Genomic DNA, 26,566 nt, shown 5'->3' with positions numbered 1-26,566 from the left:
TGATATCCAAGTGCAGCTCAAGATTTATTTTTATTTTGTAGTGACTTTTGTGCATAGGGAAGGTTGTTGCTTTGCTACTAGACACAGATGCAGAGTAAACCTCAGCTGTGCTGTAGCTATTTTGGAAGACAAGTTTCTAGTTGCTCTTGTGTAATTGCCTATGTTACATCATCCTAACTATTGTGAAATGTGCAAACTAAAAAGCCTATCTAAGATTCATTTTAGTTAGACAGGTTCTTTTAGAAAAGTAATATGATAAGACACATTATTCCTGCCCTTATTTGTTGTTGTTGTTCAGGCAAAATATAACTGACTGATAATAATGTAATAGAGAAAAAATATCATATACTGTGTACCACATAACTTTTACAGTTTACCTAAGTCATGCATTAGGATATAGCTTATTCTTGGTGCATGTGAAAAACCAAGGTAAGAGAGAATATTACACTTCATATCAATAAAGTTTACATTAACTCAAAATTCAATTTTCAGTGACCATAAGAGATTTTGATTTAGATCACTCATTGCTCTTACTGGGGTTTGAATGACTTGTTTATGCTTTTGCGTGTGTGACTTTAGAAGTCTCATAATATATTAAAATGTCTGTTATATTAAGGAACTAACCTGCTTTTTAAATCAAGTATAGGCGGGCATATTGCAAATTTTCTCAATTGTTGTAGGAAGGGGAGTTTAAAAATAAATATTCATTTTTGGCTTAGACTTTACAAATTTGCATACAGAATAAACCTTGGTAAAATACCTTATAGATAATATTTCAAAGTGGACAAAATTAAATTTATAAATTAATCAAATATTTCTTGGCCTTTTTATTGCTGAATAATATACTTTTTAAACTCTAAATTTGATTATTTGATGATGTAAAAATACATACAGCGCAATAAAAATGGGGTCACTATTAGCTTCTGGCCTGTTCACAGGATACAATGAAATTATGTAATCTTTATAATTTTTACTGGTTTTCTTGGTTTGAAAAATTAAATGCAGCATCAGCATCTGGTAGCAGGAAACAATATTTGTTTGAAATATGAAAGCAGTAATTAAACATGGTTGGAACAGAAAGGAGGCTGTAGCATTAAGATTCTTCTAACATTTCTTGGAGTATATCAATTTGGGAAAAATAAGAAGCAGCAAATAAAGATTTAGGGGAAATTGTTCCATGTTAAAAGAGTGCTTTATTAAAGTGGTTTTGTTTTTGAGCCACAAATGACAGCTCTCAGGGCTATGGTTCTGTGCTCGGGAATCTCTCTTGGTAGTCTTGGAGAACCAGGTCCATTGTGTGCAAGGCAAGCATTTATCTGCTGTACTCTTCTTTATCCAAAAATGCTTTATTAACTTATATGTCAATATTGCCTTTTTATTGAATAGGTTAGCTGCATTGGCTTGGATATTTTTATTTACTAGTATACTTCCCCTCCTTCCAGTAACTATCATTAGAAATTCTCGTTGAACAATGAGCATAACTGGTATAGTCCCTGACTTCCTGTAGTGATGAGGAAAAAATGCACTATTAAATTATTGTGTTATGAAAGTAAAAAACATTGTTATGGAAGAAAAACAGGAGCAGCTTGATTTAATATAGGTGAAATAATATTTTAGTTTACAACTAAGAGTAAGGTAACAGGAGTTAGTGATGTAAAATAAAGGAGGCCAGGATGATTGTTGAAAGCTTGAAAGAAGCAACACGTGTGAAGACCATGAGGACAATGAGGTGAAGATCTTGGTGGAATAGGAGTAACTGTCTTTGGCAGAAGAGGTGAGTGGGAAAACATTGTATGCTGTGGAACTGGTGAAGTTTAGAATAGGAATTAAGACCTGGAATTAAGACTTTGGTCTAATCTCAGTGAGTCCTTTCATTTCCCACAGGTAGTTTGGAATTTATTGCTGAAGTCTTGAGTTCCACATGCAGTCATTGATAAAAAAAATAATGGAAATAAGAGGGTTATAGTTATAGAGAAGAGACTATGCCGCAAATTCTGAAGGAAATAAATTCATTTCAGAAAAATACATATGAATTTAATAGCCTGTGTATCCATGTTGCCCTACACATTAGTGTATGGTTTGGAAATAAGCTCTGTAAGGCAATGTTGGTGGAGTGTGAAAGGATTAATAAGCCACATTCATAATGTGAGTTATAGTAGTGTCAAAGAAATACTTATTATTTTTGTCACGTCCACTGGTGTAAGGGCCATTCGTGATTCTACTTGAGACTTGTTCTTAGCAACAGAAAACCATAAAACACTAAGAATCGAACCAGGAACTTCTATCACAGCTCATGGTGATATTTCTCTGGCCTAATATTCGTGGCTTTTCTTATTTCTAGAGTTCCCTTAGTAAAGAAACCTGATCTACTTTCCTATTACCTAGGATGACTCACTCTGCAAACTCTATGGAAGAAAGATTTTTCTTTTTTCTGTTTTTCTTTATTTTTTAGATAATATTTTTAGTTAAATACTTTGGTTACAAACATGATTGTGGTTGTGTTTCAGTCATAAAAGAGGACACCCCCATCACCAGTGCAACATTCCCACCGCCAATGTTCCAAATATCCTTCCTCCCCACCCCGCCTCCATCTTTACTCTAGACAGGCTCTCTATTTCCCTCATGCATTTTCATTGTCAGGATAGTTCGCAATGTAGTTATTTCTCTAACTAAACTCATCACTCTTTGTGGTGAGGTTCATGAAGTGGGCTGTAACTTCCAGCCCTCCTCTCTTTTGTCTCTGAAAATTATTGCAAGAAAGAAAGATTTTTCTTCATCTCTTTTATCTGCTTCCAGTTTCTTCCATTCCCCTCCCCCTCTTTTTCCTGTGAAGTTCTACCCAACTGTCAGTAGAGGGCGCCCAGAAGCACAAAAAGGCAGCCTTGACTCTCTTGCTGCAATGTCTCTTCTTGCTGCATTGTCTTTATTTCATCTGTTTGTTTCAGAGATAGGGATGAATTTTGACCTTTACTCTTTGTAATATTTTCATCATAAACAAAATACTCTCTTGTTCTGTTAATGCCGGTAAAACAGGAAAAATAAATATTTTCTTGTGTATTTGTGTGTGTGTGCATGCATGCATGCTAGCATGTATATGCTGTATGTACTAAAGTATGAGTTTGCAGAGACAGGAAGAAGAAAGTAGGGAGAAAGAGTGGAGAGAGAAAGAGCTAGAGAGTAAGAGAATGAAAGAGCGAGCGCGCGCGAGAGAGAAATACAAACTGCTTTCTTGCGCTATTTTCCTCATTGCAGCTGTAGCAGCTGCATGATTCCTAACATTTCCTAATAATGCAAATATTGTGGTTGGGGGTGGTGGAAGTGGGATTCATTTTCTCCCCCAAGTTCATTTCTTCATTGGTTTTGCTTTTTGCAGAAGTCTACAGGGTACCATTTCCTTGTAAATGTGTTCTCTGTTCATTTTGCCCAAGGTTAAAGAATCTAGCTGCAGTCTGCTTCCAATGTCACTGGTCATAGAGAGTGATCCTTATGTGTAAGTGACAGCTTTGAGCATAATGTGCGAGAGACCCAGAAGAGATAGTTTAAGTTTCCTAAAGATGTCTTGGCATAGCAGTACTGATGAAAGTGCAGACATTTTTGTGTCAGTGACTCAATCAGAGATGACAACCAGGGCCCAGTTCCATGGATTGAGGAGGTCTGTAGCTTAGAACAGGCTTTTTGTCTTTTAGGACACAACCAGTAGTTCAAGGGATACTTCCTGGCTTTGCACTGAAGAACCACTCCTGGCAGGCTTGGGGGACTAGGGAGAGAACCTGAGTCGGCCATGTTCAAGGCATATGCCTTATCTGCTGTACTTTTGCTCCAGCCCCAAGAACAGGCTTTTCATAAAAGCTGATACACTTTACATTTCTCTATCTCTATAGTGACAATCTCCTTTGACGGTTTTAGATCGACTTTTTTTCTAGTTTGTTCAAATTATTCTAGTGCCACAAAGAATTGCTTGACTGGTGGTAGTTATATTGCGGGCATGTTAATTGAGTTTCCTAATGATGACCACACACAAAGAATAGGTTAGTTTAGCATACTCTGTCTATTGTAAAGCAACAGGGACAATAATATCTCCTCAATAAATAATAGTGATAGTTCTGAAAGGTCGATTTAATGTAAATTTCTTTAATATTTGCGAGTTTAGAAAAGAATTTCTTTGAGAAATAAGTTATTTAAAATGCAGAATGATCTCTCAGTAAAATGTTTTCAGATTTTTCCTTTGGAGTTCTAGGATGTCTTACCTATATTAGAGATTCACTTGAGCAGATTGCATGTTTGCAGTTCAAGGAGAAACATTCTAACTTCTCAGACCAGCAAACACCAATATTCTGTACAAAAAACATAGAACATAGCAACTCTTTCTGATGGATTAAGGGGTGCTCCAACTTGCTTTCTCTTGGATATCTTTTATATCATGGTAGCATAATAAGAACTGATCCCAAACTACTTCACAGTTTGTGTGCTATAAATGAACAATTTAAAAAGAGTTTGCTTAGTTAGGGTCATTTCTTCCCCTTTTTTCAATAAACTTGAAGTCCTGGGCTAAATAGTTATCCATTTTGTTTTTGTGACTCTGTAGCAAGACAAACTTCCAGTGATCAATCTGGTTTTACTTCTCCTAAAGTACATTGCATTTCTAATTACATCAATCTCTACTAGTCTGCCTTCCATTCAGAGCAGATTACAGTCTCCTACATCTCACTGTTTAGCAGGATTTTCATTCCACAATGTGCAGGGTTAGGTTATCTTACATGGTCTGCTGGTTTTACATTGTGCTTTATGCTACGTAGTATCAAATTTTCTTTCTCATAGGCAGTTGAAAGGTTGTTAATTATACATTTGCAGATTCACATCTCATGCACAAGAGTAACTGCAGTTTTCCACAAGCTTTGTTCTCATACTTCAGTGTCAGAGGTCATCATATATGCCCTTTCTTTTGAGTCAATTCAGTTTCACTTTTATTATTTTGTCCCCCAATTCACAAAAGAGACCAGGCAAAGGACCTGTGTTGAGATGTATATGGGGTACATTTACTGTACCTCCTCTTTCTATACAGTCAGTGTAAAGAACACAGCCTGTGGTAAGAATTGGGAGGCCTTATCTTTTCTTTTATTTTTTTTGATTTTTTAAATAAATAAATAAATAAATAAATAAATAAATAAATAAATATCCTTCACCAGTGCAACATTCCCATGACCAATAACCCAAGTGTCCTTCCTCCCTACCCCATTTTGAGCATTAATAATACCAAGGTACTTATTAAGTATTGCAGTTTTACTAAAGTGAATGGGGGAATGAATGATTTTTGCCTAGTCTATTGGGGTGGATACAAGTGCAGAGAAGTGTATATAAAAGAAGTACTATGTGCATATTGAATACATTTTAGTTTTGCTACTTCCCTAGTAACTGTCTACTATTTAGTACATTATTTTTATTAAAAGTGTTCTTGTTTCTTTGATTTTGGGTCACACTCTGTGGTGCTCAGGGATCATAGCTGACTCTGTGCTCAGAAGGAATATAAGTGGTGTCAGGGATCCATATCAGGGTTGGACACATTCAAGGCAAGCAACTTATTCTCTATTTAGAATATTTAGAACACTATTAAAAGCAATTTGTTGCTTTTAATGCTTCTGTAGCTACAACTCTAGTCCACAATGAAATAGAAAATTTACAGCATAAATGAGTGAAAGTGGAAATTTTATTAGTTTTAAATTCAGTTATTGGTAGAATTGTGATAAAGCTGTTGTGTCTCAATATATTTATGCCTATAATCCTATATACCTAGAAAGATATTAAAAATATGTGAAACTAAGTGCTACCTAGCCAGCATACAATAAAAATCCGTATCTTATTTACTGTATCACATGCTCGCACATTATATATAGATTGGACTATTTTTTTTTAAGTTTTCTGATGCCAACAAAATATACAGTTTGTTTATTACTGAAGGGGTGAAAACAAAAGTAATGCAAAGTAAAGTTAGTCACTGTTTCCCATTAGCAAAAGAAAGGACCTGGTGCTACTACTTGTTATCTTAATACCCAAGAATCTCAAGTTGGTGATAAACCAGTAATTCTGCATCTCATATTAGTGATAATGTCACCTAATTCCTTCTTTCTTTAGCTTCTTATTTCTGGAACATTTAACTCCTGCCAGACATTGTTCCAGACTCTCACATTATGCCAGCATTTAAGTAATTGCTACAAATAAATGAGCCTTATTTGCATTTTATGTTAATAAAATATCGAGTTTACTGAGAACAAAGTCGTGTGTTTTGTATCTCTTTCTTTCAACTCAATCAGAACATTTTCTTAATGCCAAATATCTATTTGATATGAATAATATTTATACTATAGTCTGAAGCTTAAAATGGCAAGTAGTGAACTTGTGGTTTAGAAATGTAGTTTTTTTTAAAGAAATTTACTTAATAAAATTATTTGATGCAAAAACTCAACAAAAAGATTACTTTTTTTTGTTTTGTTTTTTGTTTTTTTGGGCCACACCCGGCGGTGCTCAGGGGTTACTCCTGGCTGTCTGCTCAGAAATAGATCCTGGCAGGCACGGGGGACCATAGCATATGGGACACCGGGATTCGAACCAACCACCTTTGGTCCTGGATCGGCTGCTTGCAAGGCAAACGCCGCTGTGCTATCTCTCCAGGCTCAAAAAGATTACTTTTGATTTAAAGTTTTTACACTTAAAGTATTTTTTTCAATGTTTTAATTGTTGGTTGTGAGAAAACCAAAAGTATAGTAAAAAGATGTTACTGGCTGATAATTAACACTGGCAAAGAACAGAAAAGAAAATAAAGAAAGGTGATAGGACTAATGTTTTTACAATGTATTTAGTCTTTTCTAACCTCCAATATATGTGTTGTGTATAAAAATGAGAATATATCAATATTTCCCATGCTAATTGTATCAAATTGATTTACTTGTACGGAAATGAGGATTTTGATGTTATTCTACCCATTTGAGCCATTGAACTGTTCTTTAGAACAATAAAATATTGATCTTCATGCCCACCTACTTCATCACTTGTCAGGGGCTTTGCTTTTTCTAGGGCTTTTCTCGCATACGTAGGATTTAACATGTACATCCTGACAAAGACCTTGTGTTTTCAAAATACTGCTTCCAAACTTTTATTGAGATCCCACTATGTGTAATGCAGTACCACCTTACCTTCCCAACCACCCATGGCAGGCTATATACTTGTACGACTCAGTAATTGCATATTTCACTTCCTTTTGAGTCTGAGAGCTGTGACCATAATTTATTGATTATAGCTTCAGAGAAGCAATCAAGAACACTGTACTTCCTTAGATATGCATGCCTCATTTCATAGTACAGTTTTTACTTTTCCTATGATGTTCATTTTAGCTGTAAAGAAAATTGAATCATTCACTGCCAGAAATGTTAATACCCTCTTTCATATTAATAGCATCATGATGAACTTTCTATACATTGCCTTTGACTCTCATAATCACCATGCAAAACGCATCATTCATAAATTGTTTAGTGCAGCATTTTTAACAGAAGCACTAATTATTATTATTATAGAAACCCAATAAACTAGACTTGTAATTATCAGAGATTTATTTGAATGGACAGCTAAGTTATTTTTGGCAAGCTAGTCAAAGCAGTTGTCATGACAGCCATGCAAATAAGTATCATGAATTGTTTTAATAAGGATAATTAAAAACTGTCATTTGACCCCAAGTTCCCCAAGGTATTAAAAGATGAGATGTAAAGTTAAAAATTATCCTTTTAATTGAAGATAGTTTTATTCTTGTTAATCTATTTAATTAAAATTTTTCATTGAGGGAGCCAGAGTTATAGCACAGTGGTAGGGCATTTGCCTTGAACGTGGCTGACCCAAGACGAACTTGGCTTTGATTCCCAGCGTCCCATATGGTCCCCCAATTCAGGAGCAATTTCTGAGTCCATAGCCAGGAGTAACCCCTGAGCATCACAGGGTGTGGCCTAAAAACCAAAAAAAAATTTTTTTGAGGTAAAATTGGTTTGCAAGTCAGTATATGCATTAAAGGGTAAAGTTTCACACATTTTCAAAATGTGTGTTACCAAGGTTAGGGAGAGTTAAAAAAAAAAGCTGGAACATTTGCCCAGCATGCATGGGGTCACAAGTTAGATTACAGAACTATGGAATTCACTTTAGCATAGTCACAACTTTATAACGGCTGCCAGGTATAGCCTTCATGGCTCTCAGTACCAATGGACTGGGAACCTAACAATCAGTCTCACACTACTTATCAAATATTATGGAAGTGGTTTCCACTCTACTGGTGTGGTTCTCTCAAAGTTTGTATGTTACCTCACCAGACCCACTTCCTAAGTAACATAATTCTTTTATCATAGTTCATTGGACTCTCATTACCTTCCCTCCCTTAGTAATAACCTAAATTCTTCAGATACTAAGGATTTGTTTTCATTGAGCAGTACAAATTCCCTTATTTTGTTTCCTTATACAACATATGAGTGAGATCATCTTGTACTCGACTTTCTTCTAGCTCATTTCACTTACTGTGACATCCTCACTTTTCATTCATATTGCAAAATGCAAGAGTTTTATCTATTCATATTGCTTAGTAATAGTGCTGTATTTATTTTATATTGTATTTATACCAAATTCTTTGTTCAATCATTTGCCATTAGGTAATTCAGTTATTTCTAGATTTTGACTTTTGTAAAAGTGTTGCAATAAACAAATTTGTACGTATATCTTTTTCAAATTAATATTTTTACAATTTTGTGAGGAGCGTGCCTTGTGGTATTCGGTGCTTATTCTTGGCTCTGTAATCAGGGATTACTCTTACAGTGCTTATGGGATCTTTTGTGTTCCCAGTTATGAACTTGGGTTCTACAAGTGCAAAATAAGAGCTCCACCTGCTATTCCATCTCTCCAGGCCTATTTTTGTGTTATTTTGATAGGCATATAGGAATGCGATTGTTGAATCATATGGTTGACCTATTTTTAATATTTGAGGACTCTTCATGATTTCCTGTAATAATTGAAACAATATACATCCTTACCAAAAGGGTAGGAGGATTTCTTCATACCCCAGTCAAAATTTTATCTTGTGAGACAGTAATGGTATAGGCCATTGTAATTGATATGGGGTGATAACTCATTAACATTATATTTAATATGAGATGATGAACATTTTTAATTTTTCTCTTCAACAGTAAGCCTTCTTCCCATTTTTTATTTTTGGATTTTGGACCACATCTGGTGGTACTCGGTGTTTAATCCTGGCTCTGTATTTAGGGATCACTCCTATTAATGCTCAGGTAAATATATGTGATACCAGAGGTTGAATCCGGGTTCAAGGCAAGCCCCTAATCTGCTACATTATTTCTCTGCATCTTCTCCCCACTTTAAAATGGGATTGTTTTTGGTGAGATTTTAGAATTGTTTATATATACTGAAAATTACCTACTTGCTATTTATATAGATTATATAAAGTATGTATCTATTTTCTCTCAGTAGGATGACTTTTTGTTTTAATGACTGTTTCTTTGTTTAATGTTAATAGCTTTTTAATTTCCCTAGCCATTATATTAAATTATTGAGTACATGATGGGGGCCAGAATTAGAGATTGTTTGTCTTTGCTTTCTTCACTCTATTTTATGATTTTAGGTCTTAATATCTAAATAGAAAACTAATTTTTAGATGAATGAAATTTACTTTATTTTTAGGAAATCTGCTATTGGTGATTTCAGAATCAGCAGACACAAACCACACTGAAAATATCATTAAAAAAAGTAGCTCTCTAGTTGGTTCCCTGAAGCTGCTGCTTTCATTTTAATCACCTGTGAGAGTTCCCAAAGGACATTTCTTCTGAATGCCACTTTTGGCAGGGCTCTGTTTTAAGTTTTGCTCATCTACAACTTCCTTGCTTTGCTCTCTAATCTATTTGTTGTATTGATTTTCTTTTTCATTTCTTTTGCTCGTACAAGGAAGTAATAAATTTTTCTTACCTGAGTTTCTGCCCCTTTGAGGTTTTCCAAGTTTTAATTCTGTTTGAGGCCTTTTAAATGTAATGCCTTGGGGAGCATTGCCTGCTGGTGTTTTTGCTCTTTTTTCAAAGGATAAAGGGACTACCTGTAATATGTGTTTGCACTTCCTTCCAAAAAACTCCAACATTTCTTTCTGTATACGTGACATATTAAGCTGTTTTCATTACTATGATACAAAGGAAAGACAAAGGGCCATGTTAAGATTGAAACTGTCTTTTCTGATTAGATTTTATTTCAGAGGGAACTCTTCTTTACAAAAAAGGAATTTCAGAATTTTATAATGACTATGAATAATAATTTTATAAATTTTTTTGGATTTTTGGACCACACCCAGTAACACTCAGGGTGTTATTCCTGGCTATGCATTCAGAAATCTCTCCTGATGCAGAATGGTCAAACTCATCTATGGGTTTTAAGAAAAATGAAAGACATTCTTGCAAGAATAACTCTCAGACACAAAAGAGAAAAGAGCTGGAAGTTATAGCTCACCTCATGAAGCTCACCACAAACAGGGATGAGTTTAGTTGAGAAATAACTAAATTTCGAACTATCCTAATAATGAGAATGTACAAGGGAAATAGAAAGCCTGTCTAGGGTGAGGGAGGTGGATATGGGAGATAGGACAAAAACGGAGGTGAAAGGAGGACAATTTGGTGATGGGAATCCCCCCTGATATTATGTAAATATTTAACTAAAATATTATTGTCAACATGTAAACCACTATAATCAAAATAAATATTATAAAAAAAGAATTAACAAAGAATATAAATGAGCAACAAATTATCTAACTAGCAAGGAAGTGGAGAAAGTTTAAAAATAATAAAGTAAGAAAATGTCTTCAGCTAGAAAATCAAAAGCAGTAAAAAATAGTGTGTCTAGATGGAGCTAATGAGAAACAGGTACTACCATGACTTGCTGCAATGTAAGCTACAGAGTACTCTGGACACAAATTTAGCCGTAGCCTTAAAGACATTGTATTCAGAAATTTGTGCCAGGAACACTGGTTGTAGAAGTTGACCCTAAGGGAATCATTGGTGAAGTGTACAAGAAAGCAAGTTTAAAACTGTTTCAAACCTGCTTATATTACAATAATTATAAAAATTATTAAAGAATCATAAAATATTAAAAAAAAAGAAAGCCTGTCTAGAGTACAGGTGGGGGTTGAGTGGGGAGGAGGGAGATTTGGGACATTGGTGATGGGAATGTTGCATTGGTGATGGGTGGTGTTCTTTACATGACTGAAACCCAAACACAATCATGTATGTAATAAATTTGTTTAAATAAAAAAATTAAAAAAGAAATCTCTCCTGGGTTGGGGAACCATATGGGACGCTGGGGGATTGAACTGCTGTCTGTCCTGTGTCAGCACGTACAAGGCAAATGCCCTACTGCTATGCCATTGCTCAGGACCCTATAATGGGTTTTAATAACAAATAAATACCTCTAATTTCTTTTTTTCCAAAACAATAAAAGTAATATAAGAAGAGAAGGAAATGGGGAAATTAGTTGGATTTATAATCTATGTCAATTACTATGCCCCATGTGTTTCATGCTGTAAATTAATACAATAGCCTGGAGGGTAGATATGTTACCATATTTCTAAAAATGACTATATGTAAGTATAACTTTTATACTAAAGCATAAAAGTTTAAGTATTTCTTCAAGGCCATACATGATTAGAGCTTGAACAAAAATAATAGCACAAACAACTGGCTTCTAGTACTTTATAATATCTAGATATATTGTTAATAAAATAAACATCATTGTCCTATACGACAGAAATGAAAATGCTATGGGATAAGGGAAAGGAAGGGAGGGAGCAAGAAAAAAAAGACAGATTAGAAGTCACAGGTTCATTCACCTGGACATATTGCTGATGTAGAGGTGACATATCTGTATACATGCAAATCATTAAAGCCAATACAGCTCTTAGTACCAGACCTACACTACAATACTTAAATAAAACTGCTTCTGATCTAGATGTCCAAAATAGACAAGTGAATCATAAAGACATGGTACATATATATAATGGAATACTACACAGCTCTAAGGAATTATGCAATGATTCAATTTGCTGCAACATGGATAGAACTGAAAGATATGTTAGATGGAGTAAGTCAGGAGAAAAAGGATAAATACTGAATGGTATTATTTACATGTGTTACTTAGAATAACTGCACGAAGAAATGCAATGGCTTAAATGAAAGTTCTTACATGGTCAGCAACCTGCAGCTCGCGAGCCACATGTAGCTCTTTACGCTTTTAATTTGGCTCTTCTGTGTGCTGGGCAGCCGCTCCAGGAGTCAGGACTCGGCTCCTAGCCTCTGTCAGTACGCGCCCTGTGTGGCTCTCAAAATAAATTTTAATCGTGGTTTTGGGGAGATTTGGCTCAGTTGAAAAAAAGAAGGTTGCCGATCACTGCCCTAGAATATAGAGAGGAGAAGGAAATAAATGAAATGAAGGAGAAATACAAATATGAAGGATGAGGTATAGGGACCAAGATATCTCAGGTGCATTGTTTGTAACTTTTTTTTTTGGCTTTTGGGTCACACCCGGCAGTACTCAGGGTTACTCCTGGCTCTATGGTCAGAAATGGCTCCTGGCAGGTTTGGGGGACAATATGGGATGTCGGGATTTGAACCACCATCCTTTTGCATGCAAGGCAAATGCCCTATCTCCATGCTATCTCTTTGGCCCATCAGGTGCATTGTTATGTAAAAAAGGATAGAACTAAATACCCAAGCCAGAGTCAACAACAATGAAATCATAAAACCCAAATTTTATCAAAACTTAAAATGAGCCGTTATACTGGCAGACAAGAATGGTGGCTTGGGATACACTCTGGGAATGTTGTTGGAGGAAGGTTAATACTGGTGGTGGGATTGGACATGATATTTATGAAATATATATGATATATTTATGATATTTATGAAACCCAACTATAAATAACTTTGTAAATCACAATAGTTTCAATTGAAAAATTAGAAAAATCCTCTGTAAAATCACTCCCTGTACTGTATCTCCAAGCCCAGGCAAAGGAGTCTGAACCAGAGTCGCATAAGTAATAATCCAAACCAGACTGAGGGTGAAACATGTAGTCTGGAAGCCTTCTCCTTAGTATGGAGAGCCACTGCTGCCTTCCAGAACTATCATTATTATTGAGTGCTGAGATCACCCTTGGGTGGGACAGTAAACCCACACAGGTTTACAAATAAGACAATCTTTGTATTGGGTGAAATCAAGTTGTAAATTGTAAATTATCTGTCCTGTCAAATCCTTTGTTGGGTATTTGTGAATCCAAGAACAGTCCCCAGAATGAGAAATTACTTCCTAACCCCTTGTCCCCTTTCGGGGGGAGACCTTGGTAATATTTATCCGCAGCAAATAATAATCCACACAGACAAGAAGGATAGGGTGTAAAAGATTGGGCAAAGAGAGCGAGAGAATCCTCTTGCCGCCTGCAAACAGCTTTCACAAAAGGACCCCTCTCCCCTGTCCATCAAGCTATTTATTGCCAACTCCACAGCGCCCCCACCTGGAAGGGCTAGGTGGGGAAATAGTCACAGAACAATCCTAAGGAAATATTTTTATATACAACAATTCCAAGAATAATCTTATGGAAACTTTTTCATATACTACAGTAAATAAACAGATACAAAGAAACCAGGGATAAACTTGTTTTTACATAAAATAAAGTGTAACCCAACAATTCTCTATAAAGTAGGTGGGCTGGATAGTGGGGAAAGAGAAATGTAGGATATTGATGGAGGGATACTGACATGTTGTTGGGCTTAGAATTGGAATAGAACACGCATAAAAGTCTATTAGTAAGAGATTGGTAAATTTCTGTCCTTAGAACAATTGTAGTAGCTCTAAAGTCTTAAATGTGCCTCTCTAAAAACATTGATTGCCTTTCTCTAAACTGTAGGACTAGAACTTTTATATAATCCATCAATAGCACTTCTTGGCATATATTCTCCAAACACAAAATCATTAAATTGAAAAGATCTATGTATACCAACGATCAGTGCTGCATTTAGTACAATAGTCAAGATATAGAAACAACCAAAATACCCATTTGAAGATGAATATATTAAGAAGTTGTAGTATTTATACAGAGTGGAATAATATGTGTATCTGAAAAAGAAAAACATCATTCAATTTACAACATATATAGAACTAGAGTGACATTAACCGTAATGTAAAAGACATAGAATGGTCTTTCTCATATGTGGGACTTAAAGATACGCAACAAGACAGCAAAAATGTTTCAAAAATAACATAATAAAGAAACTCACAATTGAATTGGTGGGTAGATGAGTAGAGTATGGGTTTGAGGGAGGCAAGGGAGATGAGAACAATGTGTCAGAATTATGTCTATGAGAAACCATTATTAATAGCATTGAAAGCAAAATAATAGGTGGAAAAAATAAAATACAGATTCCAAGTGGGGATTCCTTTTCTTTAGAAAACTGGAGAAAAGTGTTCCATTATGAGCTATGAAAAATAAATAAAGTTTTTCTTTGCTTTTATTTTCTATCATTCCCAAGAGGGCAGTAAAACTCATAAAATTACATACATAATTTATATAAGATTATACAATGAAATATGGAGATTATTCAAAAAACTGGAAATTGAACTCCTATATGATCCATCCATAGCACTCCTGGGGATATACCCTAGGAACACAAAAATACAATACAAAAATTTCTTCCTCACACCTATATTCATTGCAGCACTATTTACAATAGCTAGACTCTGGAGACAACCAAGATGACCTTCAACAGTTGAAAGGCTAAACAAACTGTGGTACACATAAACAATGGAATATTATGCAGCCGTCAGGAGAAATGAAGTCATGAAATTTTTCTATACATAGATGTACATGGAATCTATTATGCTGAGTGAAATAAGTCAGAGGAAGAGAGACACAGAATAGTCTCACTCATATATGGGCTTTAAGAAGAATAAAAGAAATTATTGTAATAATGCCCAGAGAAAATAGAGATGAGGGCTGGAAGGACTGGCTCATGATATGAAGCTCACCACAAAGAGTGATGAGTGCATTTAGAGAAATAACTGCACTGAGAACTATCATAACAATAACAATAAGTGAGAGAAGTAGAATGCCTGTCTCTAATGCAGGCGGGGGAGAGGAGGAAGATTTGGGGGCATTGGTGATGGGAATGTTATACTGGTAAAGGGGAGTATTCTTTATATGACTAAAAGTCAACTATAGTCATGCCTGTAATCAAGTGCTTAAATAAAGATTAAAAATAAGATTATACAATGAAACTAATTATTGAATTATTTAGTGTTTAATAATTTCATTGGTTCTTAAAATAAATTTTATTTATACTGTGATTTACAATATTTAATATAGAGTTTTAGCTAAACAATATACCAGTTCACACTTCCACCACAAAACTAGATAGAAAACTGTGAGAAGGGCAGAAAACTTCTACTTGTTAAATTGTGTACTGAACAAAGGTCATATAAAATTATTTTATCTAAAGTTTCTAAAGCTGTGTTTGTTTATTATGTTGATATAATAAATTATTTTGAGAAATGCTTGTTGCTTGATGAGTTTAGTAATGTTTCTATCAGTATACTTCCAGTGCAGTTTTAAGTATACTTCTTTTGCCTATTATGATATTGTAACAAAATATTTATACTTTTGTGGAAAAATTAGAAATAAACTGACCTAGTGCCAGATCGATTGTAGAGCTTGTAGAGAACCTGCATTGCACATGGCACAACTGGTTTCAATTCCTGGTAGCATGTATGGTGCCCTGAACCCTCCAGGACTTAGCCATGAACACAGAGCTAGAACCAGATGAAAGTCCTAAGAACTTCCGGTTTGGCCCCAAAACTAATTGTTTAAAGAAAGAAAAAAGTAAAGGATCTTTTTGAGATTTTTATTCTAATATATTCCTTTCAACAAACCCCAAATTATTTATGAACTGTGGGGGGGGGTTTGCATCTAGATGCAAGAAATGCGTATATTGTATAGCTCTTCTTTGATCAGACCGGGGTTCATAGATATGTTTAACTCTAGAATAATTGGAGGACTATAATTTCCATTTTAACATGCTCTCCCCTACGTTTACCCTATATTTACCACCTGATTTTTATTTTCTGTAGTTAAGTTTCATGCAATGAAGCTCATTTGGTTATTGGCTCTGCACTCTGCTATTTTCTGCCATCTTTTCTTTTTTTATTATTATTTTTTTATTTAAACACCTTGATTACATACATGATTGTGTTTGGGTTCCAGTCATGTAAAGAACACCACCCATCACCAGTGCAACATTCCCATCACCAATGTCCCAAGTCTCCCTCCTCCCCACCCGACCCCCGCCTGTACTCTAAACAGGCTTTCCATTTCCCTCATACATTCTCATTATTAGGACAGTTCAAAATGTAGTTATTTCTCTAACTAAACTCATCACTCTTTGTGGTGCCATCTTTTCTTATCTAATTTTTAAAATATATATATAAATTATTTTTACTTAAAGACCACGTACTACAGAGTTAATCAAAAATTGTTTATATGTAAATTGTAATGAAATTATTTTATAAAGAGAAAAGAAAGAAAAAAGAAAAAAACGAAAGAAAAAAAGAGAAAATAAAATAAAAGCTAGAGCAAAAGGAAAATTGTGAAAACCATTGTCTCTTAAAATGAGGTCATTAAGACATTGTCAGTAGGTTGACTAAGTTCTTTTTATTAGTTCTTACTTGTTTTGTTTCTGAACTTAATGTGGTTTTTAATCCACGCTGAGTCTAAACTGATGCCTTCCACTGGGATGTCAGTATCAAAAATTTTGGACTTTTTACATGGTCCAGAAATTCCAAGTTGTGTGGTTGATACTGTGGCTTTTGGGGACATTGTTTACGTTTCCTGGCCTTCTAGAGCTATGCGAATTTGGTGATAGATTGCCTGCACTCACTTCAAAAACATCTTGATGATATGACCCCAAATACCAAATGCCTGCATAACTGGAGCTTTGGTCAGTTTGGTGTCCATACCGAATTCCTTGTTTGAGTGGTAAAGTTGGACATTTGGCAAAGAGGTGATTGTGGGTGCTGGGAAAGCTGGTATGGTATCAGCAAAGTGGAGGCTTGGCCTACCTTTCATCCTGAGATTACTAGCTTTTAGTTCTGTGCCAGATGTATCAATAATTTTTCATGTCTTAGTATACACATATTTTGACTAGAAATGGAGACTATTGACACAAATGCAGACATGGTTGCTGTGTTCCTCTTTTCTAATTTTAAATAATTCTTTACTCCTTGGAAGGAAAAGCAGTATCTAAGAGCATAACACAGTTAATGTCTCAGAGATTATCCTCTGAAAGTAATCACTAACTAGTTAACTTTTGTGTCTTCTTCTCTAGGTAATCTGAGAAATAATTTCAGAAGGTCTAAATGGATGAGAAAAATTTTCTATAAAATTGCAGGAGAAGGGGTTGGAGCAGTGGCACAAGCAGTAGGGTGTTTGCCTTGCACTCACCAACCTAGGATAGTTTGATTCCCCCAGCGTCCCATATAGTCCCCCAAGCCAGGATCCAGCCAGGAATAACCCCTGAGCATCACAGGGTATGGCCTAAAAAAGCAAAAAAAAAAAAAAAAAAAAAAATCAAGGGGAATGGAGGAGCTCTGTTTTGGAAGTTTTCAATTTATATAATTGCTTAGTGAGAATTATAATTTAGTGTTGAAGGAGAAATCCATTTTTTAAGAGCGATCTCTAGTTTTTCTGGTGTTTTTACTCTCTGTGCTTCCCTTTTCCCCCAATTTCTGGATGTTAATAAACTATTTCCCACTTTTGCTCTTGGTAGGTAGTCTGTATTTGTTTTAATGAAGAGGTAGACAGTTTGTTACAACACTAAAAATTTGTTAATGGTGCATTTATAGTAGCAAAGGCTGCCTTATTTGCAAATTTTATGTTCCATATAAAAACATTGACATACCTCATTTTAGGCATAATACTTTGCTTTTACATATGTGCCAAATGAAGAAATTGTTATGTAACTAGTGCTGAGTTGGAGCTTAAGACTAAAGGTTTTAAAAGTAAAGAAACTCAGATATTAAAATAGAGTAAAATTACCTTTTTATATGTATTGAATAAATATTTTAACATCTTAATTATATAATGCTATTAAATATATTTGAATTTCTTGTGAACATATGGGCCCTGAGCAATGAAAAGCCAATAGTTTCTGTGAAGATTTTGGCACAGACTATGTCTTCCCCTTATGTAGCTGCAGTGTCAACAGCTTGCTATAGTCCAAGGGATATCTGTGTCACGTTGAACTTGGTCGGTAGGTGAAAGCTCCCTACATATAGCCACCAAAACTGTAGAAGTCTGAATTGCAAAGTATGGTTCTCACATCTTGATTTCCATTCACTGATTTTTTCATAGTAGAATAATGACCCCTAGTAGATGATGACTCTTTTGAATCACGTTACTTTTTTCCATTGCAGACTGAAAATTATTCTTTTGAATCCAACTATGTGAACAGCCGAGCACATTTAATCAAAAGGTATGTTGGTTTTCTTGTTTATTTCTACATCTAAATTTTTATGTTTTTAAAATATTTCTTCTATTTTCACAGAAAACTTAAGGAATACTTTTGGTGGGCATATTACTTGGGATTGGGTAGATATTAGACTGGGGGATTGTGTCTTTTATTTTATGGTTTCTAGAATTAAACTCAATGCCTCATATATGTAAAACATGAACTTTACCACTGAGTTACATTCCTGGCCCCAGTCAATATTTTAATGATACACTTTTTTTCCAATTTTAATGTACACTTTTTGAGAAATATTTTGCAAATAGTGTATAAAATAAACACTTAAAATCACTATGAGTAACTTATATTGTTTCTTTATATCTAACTGTTTGCATATATACAAGTTTAAAAAATTAGGCTGTAGTAGTGGGTAAGGCATTGCCTTACCTATGAACCAGACCCACTTCAATTCCTGTCCCATGAGCTTGTCAACAGTGATTCCTGTGAGTTGAGCCAAGATTAAGCCCTGAGTACAACTGGATGTAATCCTGAAACAAACAAACAACAAAAGGACAATATTAAATTTAGCTTGGTTTTATTTTGGTGCTATAATACAGCTATGTTCAAGGTTGCTCCTAACTCTGAGCTCACTGGTTACTCCTGACAGGATTTACAGGACTGTATGCTGGTGATCTAACCTTGATTGGATGCATGCAAGGCAAACATTCTACATACCTTAGCTGCTAAAATTAGCTTTATGTGATGACTTAGGTTCTAATACTAGAAAAGTTACTTTCACAAACACATTGATATCAAAATTCTTTTTTTGGTTTTTGGGTCACACCCAGTGATGCTCAGGGGTTACTCCTGGCTATGAGCTCAGAAATCGCTCCTGGCTTGGGGACCATATGGGACACTGGGAGATCGAACTGTGATCCATCCTAGGTCAGCCGTGTGCAAGGCAAATGCCCTATTGCTGTGCCACCAATCCGGCCCCAACCTTTAAATATTTTTATGTGAAATTTCCAGTGAGGTTAAGGATTTCTTTTCAAATTTGAAATCATTTATATATACTTAAATAACAGGTAGATTAAATTTTATTTTTAATATTTTATAGACAAGAGGAGAAAATATATTTTACTGATTTACAATCATTAAAATATTTAGAATAGTTTCAACTTAAACATTCAAATTTGAGATTTGTGTGACTTATTGATCATAATTCAGTTAATCATAGAGCCACAACATATGAAAATATAGACTTGAATCCTTCCCAGAATGAGTCTATATTAGCTTTGTATGCAAGATGTCAATTGTGAGCAGTATAGGGTAATATAGGGAGCTCTCTAGAGATATAAACTAAGTGAAATGTGAACTTTGTAAAAGGAAATAAATTTTTTGTAAAAAAAATCCTGGATATTTTACAACTCATATGATGATTTTATTACTATTCCACACACATAAACTCTTAAATGTTTTAGTGATTATACTGGTTCAAATTGATCTCTCATTGTGTTTGTTAAAACAACACAAATGGACTATAAAAAACAAGCTGGGTATGTTAAAGCTTTGATATAGAAGATGTGAATACTGTATTAAGTTTCTGGTTCTAATCCATAAATGTACATCACTAGAAGAGTATGACTTGAGTAATCAACTAGCCTGCAATGTAAAACAACTTTAATTTAATTCATAATACTGCACTAACTCCTGAAAATCTGCAATGTTTGTCAGAATTGGTTTGGGATAACATGTTGCCATAGTGGTAATTGTTAATTATGTGAAAATAGATATATTAGTGTTACCAAAGTATTATGTTTTTATTTTTAATGATTTATTTTAATAAGTAAAAAGAAAAGATGATAAATTGAAATAATCTAATTGATAAAAACCTTTTTATGTATTTGTTAACTTTGCAGGAAAAATAAGCCTTATTTTCTGCTTCAGTACTTTTATTTCAGTTTCATTTCTTCTTAAACTCTTGACGAAAATAGTGACTTGTCTTCCCAGTTTCGTTCTGCTTACTCTGGGTACCTGGTAATTCTAAAACCAAGTTAAATTGATAGTTGGGCTTGATTGTCATATTTTGACAGGGAAAAGAGACTCCAAGTGAGATGACCCTAACTTTCTCAAGCCAACCTGCACTATATAATTCAAAAAGCAGAGTTAAAATGAAAAGTTATGTTTAAAATTTAGCTTTGGGGATTATGTTTATTCACAAAAGCATTGGGACTCACTAGAAATCTCAGCTTTTGACTGCATTGGATTTTATTGTTGATACACATGTAACTAAAAACACAATCTATACTTGATAGTGCCTGAAAAAAATCTTGAATGCTTTAGTCATGGACAACTTTGATTAAAAAGAAATACATCAAAACTTAGGAATGTCTGAGTTTTAGCCAGGTTTTGGTTTGGGGGGGGGGGAGTAGGGGTGTTTTTTGTTTGTTTGTTTTGGGCCACAAACAGACCAGGTTCAGGGTCCATAAGACCAGGCTCAGGGAGCACACGGAAAGCCGGAGATTATACTAAGGTCAGCTGTGTGCAATGCAAAAACCCTAAGAACTGTGCTATCTCTCTGCTTCGCCAGGCTTTGTTTTGGAAGCCTCAGCATATTCAGAAAATGACTATGACCTTGCAATTTATGGAATTAACTGAATTTAGACCATGTATATTACCTAAAATGATATAAAAGACATTTGGGATTGTGGTTTTTCAGAGATTAAACATTTAATGTGTAAAATGTGCGAAAATATAAAATGAGAGTGATATAATTATGAAAACTGTGTTTTGATAGCTCACAGCAATGCTTGGAAGTTTTTTTTTATTTTTGCCATGACAGATTTCTCGAGGATCCATATACTCGCACATAAAACACGACATTATAAAATTCTAAAACTGATGGTCAATTTTTTTTTTGTTTTTTTTGGGTCACACCCGGCGTTGCTCAGGGGTTACTCCTGGCTGTCTGCTCAGAAATAGCTCCTGGAAGGCACGGGGGACCATATGGGACACCTGGATTCAAACCCAACCACCTTTGGTCCTGGATAGGCTGCTTGCAAGGCAAACGCTGCTGTGCTATCTCTCCGGGCCCCTGATAATCAATTTTAATGTTGCTATTAAATCACTGTTTATTTTGTTCTTGAGGAGGCATGGTTTTGAGGCCACACTCAGAAGTTACTCCTAGCTCTGAGCTCAGAAATTGCTCCTGGTTGGCTAGGGGGCCTTATGGAATGCGGGGACCTAACCCTGGTCAGCCTAGTGGAAGGCAAGCACCCTACCTGATGTTCTATGGCTCTCCGAGCTCTTAATCACTATTTCTTTGAATGCCAATACAATTTAAAGCCAACTTTGAGAACTTATATTCCTAACCTTTTCACTTTATTTACTTTTTACTTACCTGAATATGGTCCTTGGACATCTCTTTCTAGTATATTTTTTAGCTGTTATCATTCAAGGCTGAACTACTTAAATGTAGTTTCTTTTTTTTCTCATTTATTTTTATCATGTACATATAAAACAAGAAGATATCAATGGAATTCTTATAGCACAAATAAGGATAGAGAAGGATGATCACTGAATCTGAAAATGAAGAGAATAATAGATATGTCATGTTCCACATAAATTTCTTTGTTGACAAAGTTAGTGTTATATTTATGTAATCGTTCTTTCTTTTACTTTTATAATGTTTCTTCCAACTTACACATATACCAAGATTTATGCCAAAATGCCAATACAGCGTGGAATTTTTTTATGGGTGAACTCACTTCCTTTCGTCTAGGTTAATTTTCTTGCTTTATTTTTGCAACAAGGAAAATCTATCAGTGGTTCTTTGCCCTTGTTATTGCATTCTCCTTCTTCATGCATTTTTATTTGCTTTTCTATGTGAAACCTACTTCTATAGTACTTCTGGAGCAATATCAAGCAGGATTTGACTTATATAACATAAAACTGAATACAAACAAGTAATGAAAGGAAGTATTGATTCCTTATTCTCTTCTATAAATATTCTTATTGTAGTATATCTTTTGCTTCATATAAAAAAAGTTACGGTATAATATTTATTATTAAAAGGAATAAAGTTGGAAGAGATTTGAGCATATTTCCATTGAAAACCAGTACTAAATTTCTTTTAAAAGCCTGAAGTTTCTGATTCTCTGCATTATAATTAATGGGAGACTTATTAAATGCAGTCTTAGGTTCTGTCTCTAGAGAATCTATTTTATAAGTTTTCAAGATTGTTATGACAGGTATTCCTGGAACAAATCTCAAAATCCCATGTGTTCTCTAAATACAGGTACATTATTTTGATTCTCAAATTTTTCTCATTCTTAGTATATGGCACTACTATGTTATGGTATCACCAATTAGAAATATTTATAAAGTAATTTAATATGTTAAAGGATAAATAAATATCATAATTTAAATAATAATAAAGCATGTCTGGGTAGCTATTTTGTTTAGTATCTCTTTCCAGATGCTTTCAATCTATCTCTCTGTTGGCCTAGTAGAGACATTTGTATTTATAATACTTGTTCCTAATTGTTCCACACAGTTGAGTGTAAATGTATTTCATATATCACAAATACACAGGTAACAAGATAAGCAAAATTGCATTTTTACATAGCTGGCATAAATTGTTATTTGTTTAGGGTGAGCAAAAATTTACTAGGTTGTTTTAAAATGAACAACTTCTTGTTCATTAAGTCCTAAATGCCTTACATAAATCTTTTCATTAATCAGCTAAATGTTTTAGACTATCATAGTGATTAGTAATTTGTTATATGACAAACTGCTCTTCAAACAAGTTACCTATTACAGTATTTGGGATGGGTTATCTTGCATGTTGTTTTTCAGAAAATATAGGACTTACCATATGCTTTACTCTTTGATTCTTTTCTCCTTTTATTTAAAAAATGTCCTGAGAATATTTTTTTTAGTTTTTGAACCACACCAGGTGATGCGCAGGGGTTACTCTCTGCTATGCGCTAAAAATCACTCCTGGTTCGTGGAACTATATGGGACATCGGGGAGTGAACCCAGGTCTGTTCTGAGCAGCCGCGTGCAATCCCTACCACTGTACTATCGCTCTGGCCTCTGCCCTGAGAAATTTCATAATGTTCATATGTATACATAAAAAAATCAAAATTTTAAAATGTTCAAAACCAATCAGGAGAAGTGAGTTACAGATCCCTGACATCCAAGCCCCTATAATTAAACTTTAGATTTACCTATACCTTTGAGAAATCAAAAATGGCACCTATACAAACTTAAATCATATGATCATATCAATAGATTCAGGGAAAATTTTATTGACAAGATTCAACAATTGTCAATTTTAAAAAATATCAAATTAGGTGTAGTAGAACTCACTTCAATATATTGAAGTTCACATTTAACTACACAGATATCACCATACTCATTGCAAAAAGAAATAAAATAAGAGATTCTTCTCTCTATACTCAGATGTAAGCCAAAAATCTCTATTCTCTCTACTATTAATTAACATATCAATTTAGCTTAGTCATACAAATTATTGAGGAAGATAACTCAAAGGCATTCACATCGTAAAATAATTTAATCTGTCACTATTTGCAAATGTCATAATTTTATAAACAGAAGGTCCTAAAAGCAGCATCAAAAATTGGGAAGCTCCCAAATAGTTCCTGGTAGTCCTGTTGGGGCATTACCAGAAATATATGCCAAACAAGGCAAATGTTTTATTGTTAGAATACAATAATGTAGTGGTGGGCCAGAGAAGTAGTACAATAGGTAGAGTGTTTGCCTTGCAGGCGCCTGACCTTGTTCCAATCCCTGTATTCTCATTTGGTCCCCTAGTACTGACAGGAGTAATTCCCAAATGCATAAATAAGACCTGAACATTGCCAGATGTGTCTCCAAAGCAAAGTAAAACAAACAAACCAAATAATGTTGTTGTGCTTGGGCCCTGCAGTATCATAAACCACCGTGATCACCTCCGGCAATGTTCATGGGGCTCCAAAAATTTACCTAGTAATACTTTGCAGGTAATGTAATATAAGAAAATGAATCAAGATCAGACACCATGGTATCAAAATTTGTGTACAATCTATATGTTACAAAAATTAAAAATAGTCGAGCACATAAAAAAGAAGGCAACAAAAAACACAGTAAATGATTGCCTTCATATATGCAGTAAACTAGATGATACTAAAATTAAAAATAATTGACAGTCATGTACAATTCGTGTTAGATCAGCTTTATCTACCATATAGGTAGATAAAGGTGGTATTAAATAAATACATGACAAAACACACCTAAGCTATAAGAAAAGATGAACTGTTGCTTTTTGCTAGAACTTGGATGGAATCAGAAGTATGATTTTTTTTTGGTGACACCTGGCAGCGCTCAGGGGTTACTCCCTGCTCTATGGCAGGCACAGAGGACCATATGGGATGCCGGGATTTGAACCACCGTCCCTCTGCATGAAAGGCAAATGCCTTATCTTTATGCTATCTCTCTGGCCCCAGAAGTATGATTTTAAGAAGTATGATTTTAGTGTAGTATATCAGATGTAGAATAAATGTTAGATCAACTTGTTTGTATGTGGTATATAAAGAAATAAAATATAGGAATGGATAGTATCCAGTAAAAACAATTCCCTAGAATGTGAAAACATAATTGAGGTCAACAAGTGAGGAGATGGCAGTTGAAGAGGGGATTATGATAGAAGGGAATGAGGTAAACTAGAAGGGATACCTGGACATTGTTGAATGCATTGGGTACTCAGTTGGTGGTACAGGTGCAATAACTCTACATCAAAAATATAAACTTTAATTACTATAACAAGTTAATAATAAAAATACTAAAAAACAATTTAAAAAGCATGTTAGCTTATGTCAGATATGTATAAAGGCACCTCATGCAAATATGTCCTTGGAAATATTAGCTGTGTATAAGAGAAGTAATTTTCTGAAAAGATGTTTTCTTTCCAGGTTATTATTTCATATTTATAGCTATTTCATGCAAACCGCCTAAATGACTGAAATTATTATCTGCATCAGCACCAATGATTATTACCTCTCTTAAATTTTTGTGGGTGGTAGCTGATACTTGCAGATCCACTCCTGTGGTCACAGGGCTTGTACCAATGACTTCAGAATTAAAATTATATACTTAGTCTGCTGACTAAATTTTTTTTGTTTGATTTTTGAGCTACACTCAGTGACGCTCAGGGCTTACTGTGCTTAGAAATCAAACTTGGCAGACGTGGGTAACCATATGGGATGCTGAAGATCAAATCTGGGTTGGCGACATGCAAGTCAAAACCCCATCCACTGTGCTATTGTTCCTGCCCCTGCTAACTACCTTTCTGGCCACTCAAAGATTGTACTAATGACTCCAGAATTAAAAGATTGTAATTAGCCTGCTGATTACCTTTCTGGTCACAACCTCTCTATGATCAGACATATTAAACAAAATTTTCTCATTACCCAAGCCTGACTAGTCAGAATGCAGCAACTCTTCTTGGTGGCAGAGATCTACAGGAAAAAAATGTCTGCCCTTACATACGGGTAAAGGCTACAATCAGGGGCTTGGCTCCAAAGCAGGCCAGAGTATATGTGGCTGCAAGATGATTAGTCATCAGCATAAAATGCCCTGAGACCTTCTTGGCAATGGGAAGAGCATCAGTGACATAGAAAAGATCCTTGAAACTACCAAAGGAACTATAGTAAAGTAGCACAAGACACCACCAAGCCTGCTGGCCAAACACAGCTATCCTAGAGACCTAATGAATACTAATCCTATATGACCTATATGGAAAGACTTAGGATGTTAAATGGCTTCAACGAATCAGTGGAACATATATCCACTAAAATACAGGAGGATATGAGAGCAAAATGAGAAAAATAGAACTAAAAATATCACAAATGAAAAACTTGGTTAGCAAAATGAAAAATTATTTGGCAGGCCTTACCAGAAGAGTAATAACTGCAGAGAAACAAGTGACTGAGCTTGAAGATGAA

At 34.8% G+C, this 26,566-nt stretch overlaps 1 protein-coding gene and 1 non-coding gene across 3 annotated transcripts in view; one reads left to right on the top strand and one right to left on the bottom strand.

The window, feature by feature from the left end:
- The window catches only part of PCDH19 (protocadherin 19), a 201,433-nt gene that overhangs the window by 37,834 nt on the left and 137,033 nt on the right, over positions 1 to 26,566 (top strand). For both annotated transcript variants that reach the window (XM_049766591.1, XM_049766590.1), the window contains exon 3: positions 18,529 to 18,587. In XM_049766591.1, the coding sequence (XP_049622548.1) occupies positions 18,529 to 18,587 (59 nt within the window). The remainder of the gene's footprint in view (positions 1 to 18,528; positions 18,588 to 26,566) is intronic.
- LOC125999781 (small nucleolar RNA SNORA51) lies at positions 4,971 to 5,103 on the bottom strand. The gene has a single exon (XR_007492251.1). It is a non-coding gene; the product is annotated as a small nucleolar RNA SNORA51 (small nucleolar RNA).

Source organism: Suncus etruscus, chromosome X, assembly GCF_024139225.1.
Source record: "Suncus etruscus isolate mSunEtr1 chromosome X, mSunEtr1.pri.cur, whole genome shotgun sequence".
Classification (NCBI taxonomy): domain Eukaryota; kingdom Metazoa; phylum Chordata; class Mammalia; order Eulipotyphla; family Soricidae; genus Suncus; species Suncus etruscus.
This window is presented reverse-complemented; position numbering and strand designations above follow the sequence as displayed.